This window comes from Ciconia boyciana, chromosome 21 (genome assembly GCF_034638445.1).
Source record: "Ciconia boyciana chromosome 21, ASM3463844v1, whole genome shotgun sequence".
NCBI classification, from domain to species: Eukaryota; Metazoa; Chordata; class Aves; order Ciconiiformes; family Ciconiidae; genus Ciconia; species Ciconia boyciana.
The window spans coordinates 3,126,991-3,140,039 of NC_132954.1; the positions used below are offsets into that span (position 1 = coordinate 3,126,991).

Here is a 13,049-nt window from a genome sequence, read left to right on the forward strand (position 1 = left end):
GTGGGAAACTGCCTAAATCCTTTTTTCTTTTAAATTTTACTTTCTGGCAATACCGTAGAGAAAGAGAAGTTGTGGATGGGTTTAAAATAGTATAGCCATATATGGCTTTTATTCTGTAAAAATACTGTTGATATTTTATAAAGATTCTTTTGAGCAATGGAGAAACTGGACTTTTACAGAAAGATAAATGGTCAAAAGGCCATACAGAAAGTATTACAGGTAACCAGCATATGCTTTGCAGGCGTGTTGCAGCAACAACCCAGTAATGTTTTACATATATACCCTTCAATAATGGGAGAGTTTTAAGTATTAAAGTTTTTTAAATTCTTGCATATAGAACTCATATACAGAAAGATGACCTTTTTGCTTGATGATACCCCATTTTAATTGTCCATATTTCTCTTCCCAAATGTAATTCCAGGTGGTAAGCTTTATCCAGCGTTTACCTGGTTGCAAAGAACAAGCATCTGTTTTCAGGGAAGAGGTAAGTGAAGTCTGCCCAAATCCTGTGCTGTGCCGCTGGCGGGTCCAACAGCAGCGAGGTGGTTTTGTACCCCGTTACTCTGGAGTTACAGTGCAGAGAGCACAGATACGCTCAGACCTTGTCATTAAAGAGCCTGTGGCATTTAGGAGGCAGCTTCAGCATTGAGCTGAATTCTCCAGCATGGCTAATTGCATTCTGCTGCTTTAAATTTCCCCTGCAGTTCCGATCACTGAGCTTATGCTTAACATCCTGTCTTGGACTATTGTGCAGAGGGTTTGGCATCGTTATAAAGATGTCCTGTTGGAATGGTGCAATGAAGATCTCATCTGCTCCCTCTGACAAGCACATATGCCTGCTTCCCTTGGTGAGGCTGAGAGTTTTAGGGTTTCCCAGGAATTGCTCGCTTCCCCCATGGCTGAGGTGAGAGCAGGAGGGGAACCTTTCCTTGAACAAGCAGCAGCTGGGAAATCAGAGCATCTCCTGCATGCAGCGTGTCCTGTCTTTGCTGCCACTTGCTGAGCTGGACTCTGTTCCCTGTTTGTGGTGCGTTCATGGCTTCTGAGAAACCACAGCTAGTGCAGGATATGGCTGTCCTCTTTCTTAGCACACTTCTTTGCATGGATCATAGACACTTAGGCTCTGTTGAGTGCTTTAGCTTCTAGTTACATTGCAGGTATGACTTGAAGAATCTTTATGAGCCCCTGATAAATTTGCACAGACGTACCTCCCCTTCTATTATCACAGCTCTACCGCTCTGATTGTAAGAGCTTGAGGGAAGAGGCTGTACCTTCTCTGTTCTGTGCAGCGCTGAGCGCACCGTCTGTACTGAGGAAAAGCATTGCACATTGTAGCGACTCTAAAGGGCAGGTTTGGAATAGATGACTGCTCCCCAGAGCTGGCTTCCTTTCAGGATGAATCAGGCTGTAGTGCATTTTATGGGATTTATGTATCTGTATTTTGTTTTCCCTTGTTTTAAAAAACATGCACTCACACAAAATATAAAGCAAAAGAAATGGAGGCTTGCAAAAAGCACTGTTCACAATGTAACAATATAGCGGAATAATCTTTAATTGAGTATAGTGGGAATAATGAAATTTATTTGAATGAACCAATCTTCCAGTGTAGCTGAGTGTCAAAGGTGAATCCTGATTTCTAGTGAAGATCTATTCAGAGGTGAGAGTTTGGTAGGTAAGATGTGACTAGCAAATCTTCTAACGAATCCAACCATTCACAATGTATCTTATTTCTTCTAGCCATCATTTAAACAGGCCCTGAACACAGTGACTGCTTTCTGGTTCAGAGAGCAGATAGCCATGTTCTATTTTAATACCTTACTTTCTGCAGCCTCAAAGTATGATTCCCTGTGCCAAATGAGAGGGGCTTGGGTTATTTTTCAGGTTTATGCTCAAACCAAATTGTCAGTTTGAAATTAAAACCCTTTCAGCAGTTTGGCGTTGGCCAGAATTCAGGTGTGAGTGACGGGACTGCTGAGCTCCACTCACGTTGTCCATTAGCTGTAATCAGGCCTTTGAGTGCTCGCCGTTTAGGATAAATAAATCCCTTGCAGACTTCTCTTGGCGGGGGGGGAGAGGGATAAGTTGCTGCTTACATTAGGAGCGAACAGAACAAATTGTGCACAGAATTTTAAAAACCATCCAAATAAGATGGAACAAAGAAATGAATAATAAAGCACAGGCACTGATATTGTGTTTGTTTCTAGGTCCAGTTCAGGGAAGGTCTGTTTAAAATAAGCATCTTTGAGGCAATGCAGTGAAAACGATAATAATATTGGACTGAAAAACGTTTTGAAACGTAGGGCTGTTTTCCAGCAGTTTTTGGCTACTCTTGACTCTATATTATTTAATTTAAGCAGCAGTCCATTTCTTTCAAGCTATTTTTAACACGTTCATTGCAGTAGTGTAGACTCTAGGCAGCTTGCAAGTAGGATTCGGGGACGTTGTGTGGCCATCTGTGGACCAGGAGCACTGCTGTCATTTCCAGTGTGCAGACTGGGAAATGAAGTAACTTGTTAATGGTCTCTTGTGTGGTTAGAGACGGGGAAACCAAACCTCCTGGCTCCCAGCTCTTTGCTTTAATTATATGTTTGTCCAAGTTTATTCATTGTATCCTCTTCCACCAGTCATTGATGTCCAAAAAAGTTCTAGTTAGGAAGACTACAGAAATAGAAGAATTGTTATTTTGGATGAGTTGAGTGGCCGGTGTTGTCTGCTGCACTGGTGAACATCAAGTGAGAGGATGAGATGCTGTCAGTCCCTGTAAATGGACTTTAATGGAATAACTTAGGGAGACACATATTGTTCGTCTGTGTCCATTAATCTTTGGCTTCTTCCCTGCAGCATTTGGGGTTTATAATTATATCTGTGTTGTCTCTGTGGATGTTCTTGTAAACCCAAGTAAATTTTTAACCTCTTCTTAAAATAATACGTTACGATTTCACTCGCTGCTACCTAGAGCATCCTGTATTTTCACAAGGTAGTATGTTTTTCATTTGCTTACTTTGAATCTAATTGAATATCACCTTGCTGATGGATTAGGAGAGTGTGTATGTAAGTCCAGACAAATTATATGTCTTAACTATGCCTTGTTTTATATAGCATATGAACTCTTTTACCATGTGCTAAGCAAGCCCATTTAGCGTCATTGAAAACTATTTCACAGTAGCCTACTGTTTCTCCTTTAAATAGAGACTTCTTGTCTATGGGCATAGTACGTACTAGCTGCGAGAGTAGCCAGATGTTCACATCTCAGGAATTTTTCTCATCTGTAAGGTTTTTAGCAGAGCTGACCAAAAAAAGCAGAAAAAAAGAGTGTTTGGCTTTAAATTTTACCCTGAACAGCTTAACAGGAGTTGAAGAGCCTGTGCAATGACAGTATGTAATGAATGCACTAGGAAATGGTGATTTTATATTTCTAATCATCGTAGATCAGTGTAATATATTAATTCTTGGATAGTTGCCTCCTGAAGACTCGCATTCTGGATTTCCTGATCTATTTTCTGGCCACAGATTGTGAATAGGCTGTAGGATTTTTGACAGTTGTTGGCTTTTTAGAGCAATTATAGTGAATATAAAGTCTAATGAACCAGCATCCTCCTCATGGTCTCTCCATAAGCCTTGCCCACACTCAGGCTTCTCTGTTTCTAGAAAAAGGGCTGCTGGGTGAGGCCTGAGACCCTTGGAAAGGGCAGCATGCCTGGAGACCTCACAGGGGTGTGGGTGCCAGCACTAGGGAGAAATACAAGGTTTCAGTCTTCAGAGCTGTGTTTGTACTTTCATTCCTCAGATCTAAGTATGTTGTTTCATTGAACGACCAGAAGTGAGAATCCTGCCTATCTCTTGATGGTAATCTTCATCTTATGTTGTGTTTCCAACCTCTAGCAGATAGATGGTGAGGCCTTCCTGCTCCTGAACCAGAGCGACATAGTTAAAATACTCAGTATCAAGCTGGGTCCTGCCCTGAAGATCTACAACGCCATTCTCATGTTCAAGTCTGCAGAAGACAACTGAGAAGAGCCCTTCGGCAGAGCCCACGAGGAATTGACAGGGAACAGATCTTCAACAGAGAGCATTACAACGTGCCGAACAGGCAGATTGGGACTCAGATGTATTTTAAGTAGAACTTATTAAAAATATTTTGAGGACATAAAAATCCTGCCACAGTCTGGAATATGGGGCAGCTTCACTTCCAAGAAGAGGATATTATTATATTTTGTAATTGAATTTGGTTTTGATATATCAATCTCTTTTTGAGATCTAGAAGAAACCTCCGGTTATAAGGGGAATCCAGGGTAACATTGGTGGAGCTGCAATAGCAAGAAGAAAGCTATGAGTAAAATGACTGCTGTGTCCAATGATAGTGCCTGAAAGAGAGACTGAGTTATCACCAGCATGTTTAATATATTCTGTATGTATAAAAACTCTGAAAAGAGAGGAAGAAAATAGGAAAAAGATGCACTTCAGAGCAACTCACCTGCATCCTTCAATGCTGTGACTCAAGAGCTGACCTTTTCAGGACGGATTTTTAAATTCCAGTTTCTCCTACTGATCCTAGTTGTTCTGATACACTTGGCTATTGGGCTGCTCACACCACAGCAGAAAGGTACCGTGGCCAAAGGGTTTCCATCAGTGATGACTTGCATCGTTTCTGGTAACAAGCAAAACGTTCTCATTCATGCCACCAGACAGCGGGAAGCAAGCCCTCTGTAGATAAGCTTTGGGTCGGCAAAGATCTCTCATAAAGATGTCTCCCACAGGAGACAAAGATAAATATTCTAGCTGTAATTCTCCCATCAGTGCTTTTGTGCAACTGCTGTATGGACCAGGAACATCTTACGGCAAAATAGCACAATCAGGAGCACTTGGGATTTTGGTGGGTTCATTCTTGTCCTCTCCACTGTCAGCCAAATGCTAGGAGTACTCACTGGAAACCCAGCAGTGGCCAGCATATGTGTACAGATGCAAACAGATTTCCTAGAAACAATTTGCTTTTATTTTTGAACAATCGAAACTCATGAACGGTTAGTGTTTTAGCCTTTTCAGCCTCCAGGTGGACTTTCGTCTGTTCTACCGAAGAGTCAGTGTGCTGTAGCAGCAGGGAATCGGCTCCTCTGCCTCTCTAGTGGCAAGGCAGGCAGAGCACACAGGGAAGTTTGACTGGAGGGGAACCAGGGTTTGAACAGACAGCAAAATGAGGTAAGAATTGCTTCTCAAAAGAGAGAGCTGATCTGCGTCAGAGCAGAAGCAAAGCTTGTGGCTGTGTTCCTGTGCATGCAGTCTGTGCTGTCCTGGCGGCAGGGGAGCACGAGTATTTCCTGCTGCGCTGGAAGTCAGAGCATGGTTTTGTGAACACGCACCTAAGACTGCAATGTCCCGGGTGGGGGATTTCCACACCGTTGCTTCCAGAGCCGTTCTCTTACAATGGAAGCCCTGGGAGAAGTGGTGAGCCTTGCTGGGGCTCTGCTTGTTGTTTCCGTTTGTGCCTGGCAGCATGCTAGCTCATGACTCTCCCTCTGGCCACTCTCCCTGATAGATGTTTGGCTGTTCTGGAGTTTAGCTAGAACCATCTTAGCTAGGGAAGCCTTTTCACCCCCTCATTCAGAGCTGCCAGGCTGAATCCTGCGTGCGTGGACCCCTCCGAGCGCTCTAAGTGTGTGTACACGGTGTTGCCAAAGGCAGGCGTGCCATCAGCCTCAGCCCAGGATTGCATGAATTTCTCAGGGCATCGCATGATGACATGTCATCCATCCGTAGGCACCTCAAACTCTGTCCTGCACTTGGCATCTTTGTCACCAGTGGTGTTCCCGTCGTCCCAGCCCTGCAGCTTCTCCAAGAGCCATCAGGAACTGAGAATGAACACGCTGTCCGTGACTGTGTCGTGACACAAGGAGCACACTTGGTCTTCCTTCCCTAATCACACCATGTCCTTTGTCCAGCCTTCCAGCTTCTGAGAAGGTCCTTGTGACTTGCCTAAAGCAGCAAGTTCCTTAAAATTGTAAATAGAGCAGAATCCACACTGCTGAAGCCATTCGGTCCTGGATTAATATATAGAGCAATTTGTCTCCATACTTTCTATTTTTGTATAAGATGTTTAAGGAGTTTAAGCCTTCCACAGAGAAGACATAGGGGTGGTTGGGATATTTAATAGCTGAAACATTAAATATCAGCCAGGCAACTGCAGGAGAGTAATTTAATGCAGTGTTAAGGACTAGACAAGATATGAATTTAATTTATTAAAATACATTTTTAGTATGATAACCAGGATATTCACCAAAGAGTCACATTCCTTTATCCCGCTCTGCACATCCCACGTCTGTGTAAAGACTTGAACTGTAAGTGGCATGTCCTGGACTCTGACACAACTCGCCTTCTAGGCAAAGCAAAATTGTTTCCTGACAACTGGAGCAGAGGATCTGGACTGTTTTGTTCCTGGCTCTCCACCGACTTGCTAAATAACCCTGAGGCCTTCTTTGCTCCAGTTCCCCCCTCTGTGACACCCAGCCAGGTGGGGCGAGTGCAATTTTGCCTTTCTCTTGTTTCTAGCAAGCCGGTCCTGCTGGATTTTCTGTTTTACCTCCTTCCTTTGGGAAACTGAGTTAGGGGACAGCAGATTGCCTCCAGCAATAAAACAAAATATAATATTATTTCATCTCTTTTACTATATATAGATAGAGGATGAAGAGAATCAGTGAAACAAGCAGTGAGATTCTAGTCACTGAAATTATTCAAACAGAAGAGAAATCTTTAATCCTAGGGGCTTCCAAGCCAGCTGGATCAAAGACGAAAATGTGTACTTGGAGTTTGTTCAGTGACAGCAAGAGTAGTGCTTTCAACAAGGAGGAAGGAGGAACCCTTTTAGGGATAGAAGAAGGAGGAATGTGCTTCTTGTGCCTTTTTTTGTAATCCAATAATTGTCTTTGCAGAGCAAGCAAGAATGTGCACACATCTATTACTGACTCCTTTTCCAAATATAGCTATATTCTAATAAAATCAAGCCACTTCACAATAACGCAAGGGCAGAAAGATTTCCAGTGTCTTCACTGGTCATGTTTAAAATTCCCTAATATTTACATGACTGAAAAAAACCTAAACCAGCTCATCTTTTAGCCCCATAACTTGGGAGTTCATTGATTGCTGATGCCGTTCCACTTGCGTCGAGGAGCCCCGCTTTCACTTGCGGCTCAGTGACTTGTTTCTGCTGCCAAACTCTGCCTGTACAAACTCAGCTCTGCCTTTTCCCAGTCCTGATCGAGGCCTCTGTCAAGGCGAGGGGTCTGCAGATGCCTTTGATTGTCTAATGCCTTGTTGTCTAATTTGAAACATGCACTTTGAAGCAGTAAGCCAAAAGTTGTAGCTCCATGGTGAACAAAGCTGAAACTGGTTAATGCCACCTGGTTTTAGGAGGCTTGCGTTGTCTGCTGTCAGCAGAAACCAGCTGTTGGCCCAACTGAACCCAGAAGTCACTTAGAAATATATTACTTCGAAGCAACTCAGAGCTGTGACACCTTCCCATGGGCCAGCAGTGCAATTGGGAAGTCTCAGTTCTCAATTAAAATGGATCTTATTCCTGGATATGTTCTTATTCCTGCATCCCTGTTTTTGAAATCCAAAATGATCAGATTTTTCTCCTTTTCTCTTTTTCTCCCCGGTAGGGAGTCCTGTTAAAATTTTTCTCTGCCATCACCAACGATCATTCTTGTAATCCAACAGCAGCAAATTTATGCTCTGGGTAATGAATCGCATTGAAGTTGGACGGAAGCGTTCCCCAATGCTGATAGCAAAGCTCTACAACCAAAGGAAAAAAAAAAACACAAAACATTCAGCCCAGGGGATAAGCTAGTTCAGCTGTAGAAGATTTCCTGCCTGCTACTTTCATGCCCTGCTTAGGGATTTATACCACAGAAAGCTTTAAAGTTTCTGACATCCTCTCCATCATGTGATGAGCTAGCTTATTTTTGAAATTCCTATTACTTGAACTGGAAACATGTGCAGGGGAAGGGAGCGTGTGCCTGTTGTCTCGGTTCAGCCTCTGAAATGTTTGCCTGTTTTAAACCAAACAAATACTTGAGCTTTTTGACACTAGCCATGACGTTGCACTCCACTGATGCTTTCTTCTGGAAATGTGAATAAAATTAATATAAGTTCAAACCTGACTCGTTCTTTCCGTGTTTGGGTCTGACCCTGGCACGTGCTCGCAGGGAAGCTGGGCTGGCTCGCTGCCCTGAAGGGCCATCACCAGGGTAGGTTGGTCATCGCAGGGGTCCCTGGCTTTGTCCCCTTGTTTTCCTCCCCCTAAACCTGGCAATCAGAATGCAGGCAGCATTTTCATCTTTTATCTCTTTCATCAGGCGGAGCCAAGCTCTCCTTGATTTGTACGCAGGACAGCATCAGCCTTGGCTGCCATCGTCCGCTGAGGCTGTGCCTGATCCCCCAGTTCCTTGCTGTCCTCTACTGCTGACAGAATATTTTAATCCCTCATGGTTTCCTATTGCAGACCGTCCCAGGACTCTGCTGTCTTCCTAAAGCAGCTTCTGAATTTGAGTGTTTAACTAAAACTAGCAAGAACTTGTTATCAGTATGAATCAATGTCAAAACTCTGCATTTTGGGGTCTTTGTGTCTGTTTTACCTTCCTTAATGCCCTATTGGGCTTCTTCACTGTGCCCCCCATAATAATTTTAATTAACTCACCTGGGCATTTGTTTCTGCTCTAATCATAATTAGCTGATAAATAGCAAAACACTGTGCAATATGCCCTCAGTTGGTTTTCCCCCAAAATCAGGTGGCGGAAGCTTTCCTCCTGATCTTCACAGAGGTGTTTCTGGTAGAGCCAAAAGGCTGAAGCCACACCAGCAGCACATCGCCGAGCCAAGGGCAAGAGGGGAGCAGGGCACAGGTTCACTTTGGCTGCTGAGATTAGCAGACCTTTCAAAACTAAAAATATTAGAGAGTTGGCGTCCAGCCATAATTTCTAAACTATCCCATCATCAGGGTAAACAGTTGCTCTCATTGGTTTTTCCCTTCCAAGGTTTTTTTGCTCCTATTTAAACCTTGGCTTGTTTGCTTTTGTTACCGTGATCGGATTCCCAGTCTGGTTAGCTTGGATGCTTGTTGCCCCCTCAGTAACAGCAAATTTTGCTTTTACTTGCTCTGTTAGTTCCCTCGGGGTTCTGCTGGGATGCGTGCTTGTCTGTGTCGTTGCATTGTGATATCTGAATTTCTCTGCAGAAGGGATTTTTTTTAACCAAGATTTTGATGAAGAAGTCTTAACAGAGCAGGGTGCATTAATCACCCAAATGGCTGATTATGTTTGCAGATTATTCTGCTCAGGCAGACATGGAATTTTTTGTCCCAAGCCATATTTCTCCTTGGGCAGGATATTTTTTGCCTGCTTGAATGCTCAAGTTGTTCAGTGTCAGCCCTGACCATGCTCCTTGGGACTGTTTTTTCCCTCGTGCCGAGGCCCTTGCACAGTTCCCTGGTGAGGTTTGCACACCCACTCGAGGGGTTGGAGGGGTCTCTGATTTAAGGTTAAGACCAAGTATGGTGGGAAGGGATGTGCCACCTGCATCGCTTCTTTGCATCATCCTCCAGCTCAACATCTCTCCCCTCGCGAGCCTGGTTGCAGCCCTTCAGACCAGCTCAAGTCACTGAAGCAAAACTCCTTAAACTCCACCTGTCCCAGGCGCTCATCAAACCCTTGTAATTACACCGAGCTTTGGCAGCTGTGACTCAAGGGTGGCATTTGCACACACTCCATTGGAGCAGGTGGGCGACCCCCTTAGCCTGCACCTCCAGAAGAGACCTTGTTGTCATCGTCCTCCTCCTCCTCTCCAGCAGCTCTGCCCCGTGGAGGACAGCGATACCCAGCTCTGCAGTGAGGTACGTGCACAAACCTTTGCTTGTTGCCTTTCATTGCTGGAAGCATGACGCTTTCCCGTAAGGGAAGGTGTGACCTGCAGCGCTCACCGGGGCATCGTGTGATTTTATTGCTTGCACAGAGCTTTGTGTTCCCCTTTGAGCAGCTCCTTCGTTCTTGTTAATGCTGGTGCGAAAATTTGCTGAAGGGGCAAATGTGGCTGATGGGGCTAGAGCCAGCAACTGGGAAAAGGAGCATCCTACCTACCTCCACCCCGTGCAGCACATCTCCTGCACCATAAAACAAGTGACCCACCGTCCTCTCCTCCCTTGGAGGATTTGGCGGCAGAGCAGCAGTGCTGCATCCGTGCCCCCGTGCCGGCATCCTCTGCCTTTACAGCCAGGGGTGCTGCAGCCTTCCAGAGAGCTGTGGGTGACAGGAGGCTCTTGGTCTTGGCTGCATGGTTCTGGAGTTTAAGAACTGGTACTTGCTGGGCTGAGCTCTGTTCCAAATCAAATGAGATGGTACGGCACAGAGGGGCTGCATTTGGAGCGACGGCGGCAGCGGATCGGGGTTTTATGGTTGGGGTGGTGTGAGCTGGTTGCTTTCAAAGATGAATAACATTAATTTTGAGAGAAAAGCTTGTGCTGGAGTTGTGTTGTTCCTTTGAGAGGTTGACTGTGGCCTTTATTCCCTTGAATGCCCAGATCTGGCCTGGGGGATTTTGGGGGCCTGCAGTGGGGTTGCTCTGGCAAAGGAGGCGTCTGTGTCCCCCCAAGGCTCACCTGCAGGAGGGAGCAGCCCGCAGGCTGCCGCAAAGGTTGCTCTGCTGAGCATCTTCTTAAATGAAAAAGCAGCCAAGCCCATTTGCCTTTTAAGTGCTTTTAAACACTGATTTTCATTGTGCTTTTGCAGCAGGGTTGAGGTGTTAATCAGCATTTTATCAGGGCTCAGTTAACCTGCTATTACCAGTGGGCGTAAAAGGAGGTGAGTACTGAGCACCCCACGCCAGCTCTTACCTCCTCATACATGCCCACAGGGCTGGCCGGATCCTGCACCTCCAGGGACCCCCGGCAGGGCCTCTGCCTTGGTTTCCTACACACACATCTCATCTGGCCACTTACAACTCTCAAGCCCAGCAGCTTGCCCAGCAGCAGGAACTGTAAAGACGAACATCGCTGCGATACCCTGACAGCCCAGCCGCAGCGGGGAAAAAGGATGCGGGGATGGAGGGAGGAACCTGCCCTTCTCCATCCTGCACGTCTGAAGCTGATGGACAACTTCCAGCTTCAGGAGAAAGATAACGGTGGTTGGAGGGGTTCAAGGACGAGGCTGGCTGTGCTCTGCCCAGGGGGGACTTTAACTGTGTTTGCTGCACCCCAGCCATCAGCAGAACTGCTGGTCCTTTCCCCAAATAATGCATTTGCTCCACTATTTACTGGCTTTGCGTGTCACTTCCCCTAATATTTTCTTACATCCTTGCCACCAAGTACAGCCTCAGCTTATTAATTGCCCCATGACACTTTCTCCTCTCTACATTATTCACCATCCAGACACTGTTAATGTAAGCAAGATTTTTTTTTCCCCCTTTTGGAGACAGATACATTTGCTGCTGGAATGTTTCCAGCTGTTTCTCTGAGAAATGCGCTGAGGACTTGTGTGAGCAGGGTATCTGTGCCACTGCCCCGAGAGATGCTGGCACGGGGGCTCTGGCATCCCCCTGGCAAACCCCTTCCCTGCCGGGCTGACCAGCTCCCATCTCGGAGCACGGCACTGGTGCCTTTGATCACGTAGGTGTTGCATTTGCAGTAAGGTTTGTCCTCAAAAACGGGGTTATGGTTTCACCAGTGTCAACCTGATGTCCCCACATGTCATCAGTGGTGGGTACTTTTGGGCCAGAAAGTGGCTTTTTGCAGCAATGCTGATTTAAGAAGCTTTTCCACCTGCAGAGCGTTATCCGAGCTCCCTTTCAGCTCTGTGCTTGAGTTGACTCAAATTACCCAAGTGTTAAAAAAAACCCAAAACAGGTTGTTTCAAACTCGGATGATTTCCATGGTTGGGGTTGTGGCTGTGCTGGGAGCCGGCAGCTCTGCAGGTCGGGGTTGTCAAAATGCCTCTGCTTCAGGCACCGTCCTAAAACTCGAATGAAGCTTTTCTGCTCTGGGCTCAGGTACCCGGGGCACGCAGCTCTGGGTTTTGTTATCCCTGGCAGAAACGAAGCACAGGGAAGCTGTGGTATGTCTCTGCGTTACGAAGTGGGACCACACAACTATTCAATGAGTCTCTCCAGATGGTTTTCGCACCATCTTGAATTCGTCTCTCTTATGGATGAAATTGAAAAAGGCCAGAGAAGAGGCTCAAATATAAATTTCCCTTTTCCCAAGCATGTCTCTGCTGCTAGTCGATGGCTGGGGAAGGTCTTGCTCTTTGGTTTCAGTGAAAAACTTTTCAAGCATCTTCATTGCAGAAGAAAAACAACAGTTGAAATGTTGATTTTTTTTTTTTTTTTCCCCCCATGACACAGGTTTTTTTCTTCCTTCTTGTGCTGTGCCAGAGCCCCACATGCTGAAAGAATTAACCTAGTTAGTCTTCAGAGCTCAGTAGCACCTTCTCTGTTTTTCTCCCTGGGTTGTTTTTCCTCTCTCTGGTCTCCCTCCCCTGCCTGCAGGATTTCCCTGCCTGCTCAGCTCCATGCCCTGTGAAGCTGCTTCCCCATCAATCAATTCTTCATGCGATCAGTTAATTCTGCCGCTTTCCCACAATCAATTCTCTTCCCATCCATGAACGCTGCACACACATGCAGCTTCCCCTTCTCTTTACCCCCATCCCTCCTTTCCCCACCTTCCCAGCAACATCCGCTCTCCCAAAGGTCCACCCTGACCCTGCATCGCTCCCGGAGGTGGTGGCTTGGGCAGCAAAGGACGGGGTGTCCCTGGGCATCGCAGGGTGAAGGCAGACCCCCAGCTTTTACCACCACCCTCTCCAAATCCCATAACAAAACAGCATGAAGATGTTCTCGGACAGCAGCAACACAGCCCCAGCAGCAACGCAGCCTCCCCTGCTCCCACCAAGATGGGCTGTAGACCCTTCCCACAGCCAGAAAGCCCAGAATAAATAGGAGCAAGCAGCACCGAGTTCATCCAGCCTGAGCGAGACTGGGCTACAGGCAGGAGCACCGTCTCTCTACCCACC

General features: G+C 46.0%; 1 protein-coding gene across 5 annotated transcripts in view; it reads left to right on the forward strand.

The window, feature by feature from the left end:
• LOC140662050 (lethal(3)malignant brain tumor-like protein 3) overlaps positions 1–8,119 on the forward strand; it is a 52,402-nt gene extending 44,283 nt beyond the window's left edge. For all 5 annotated transcript variants that reach the window (XM_072885067.1, XM_072885065.1, XM_072885066.1 and 2 more), the window contains 2 exons: positions 422–484; positions 3,883–8,119. In XM_072885067.1, the coding sequence (XP_072741168.1) occupies positions 422–484; positions 3,883–4,011 (192 nt within the window). In that variant the 3' untranslated portion in view covers positions 4,012–8,119. The remainder of the gene's footprint in view (positions 1–421; positions 485–3,882) is intronic.
• The last annotated feature ends 4,930 nt before the right edge of the window (positions 8,120–13,049 follow it).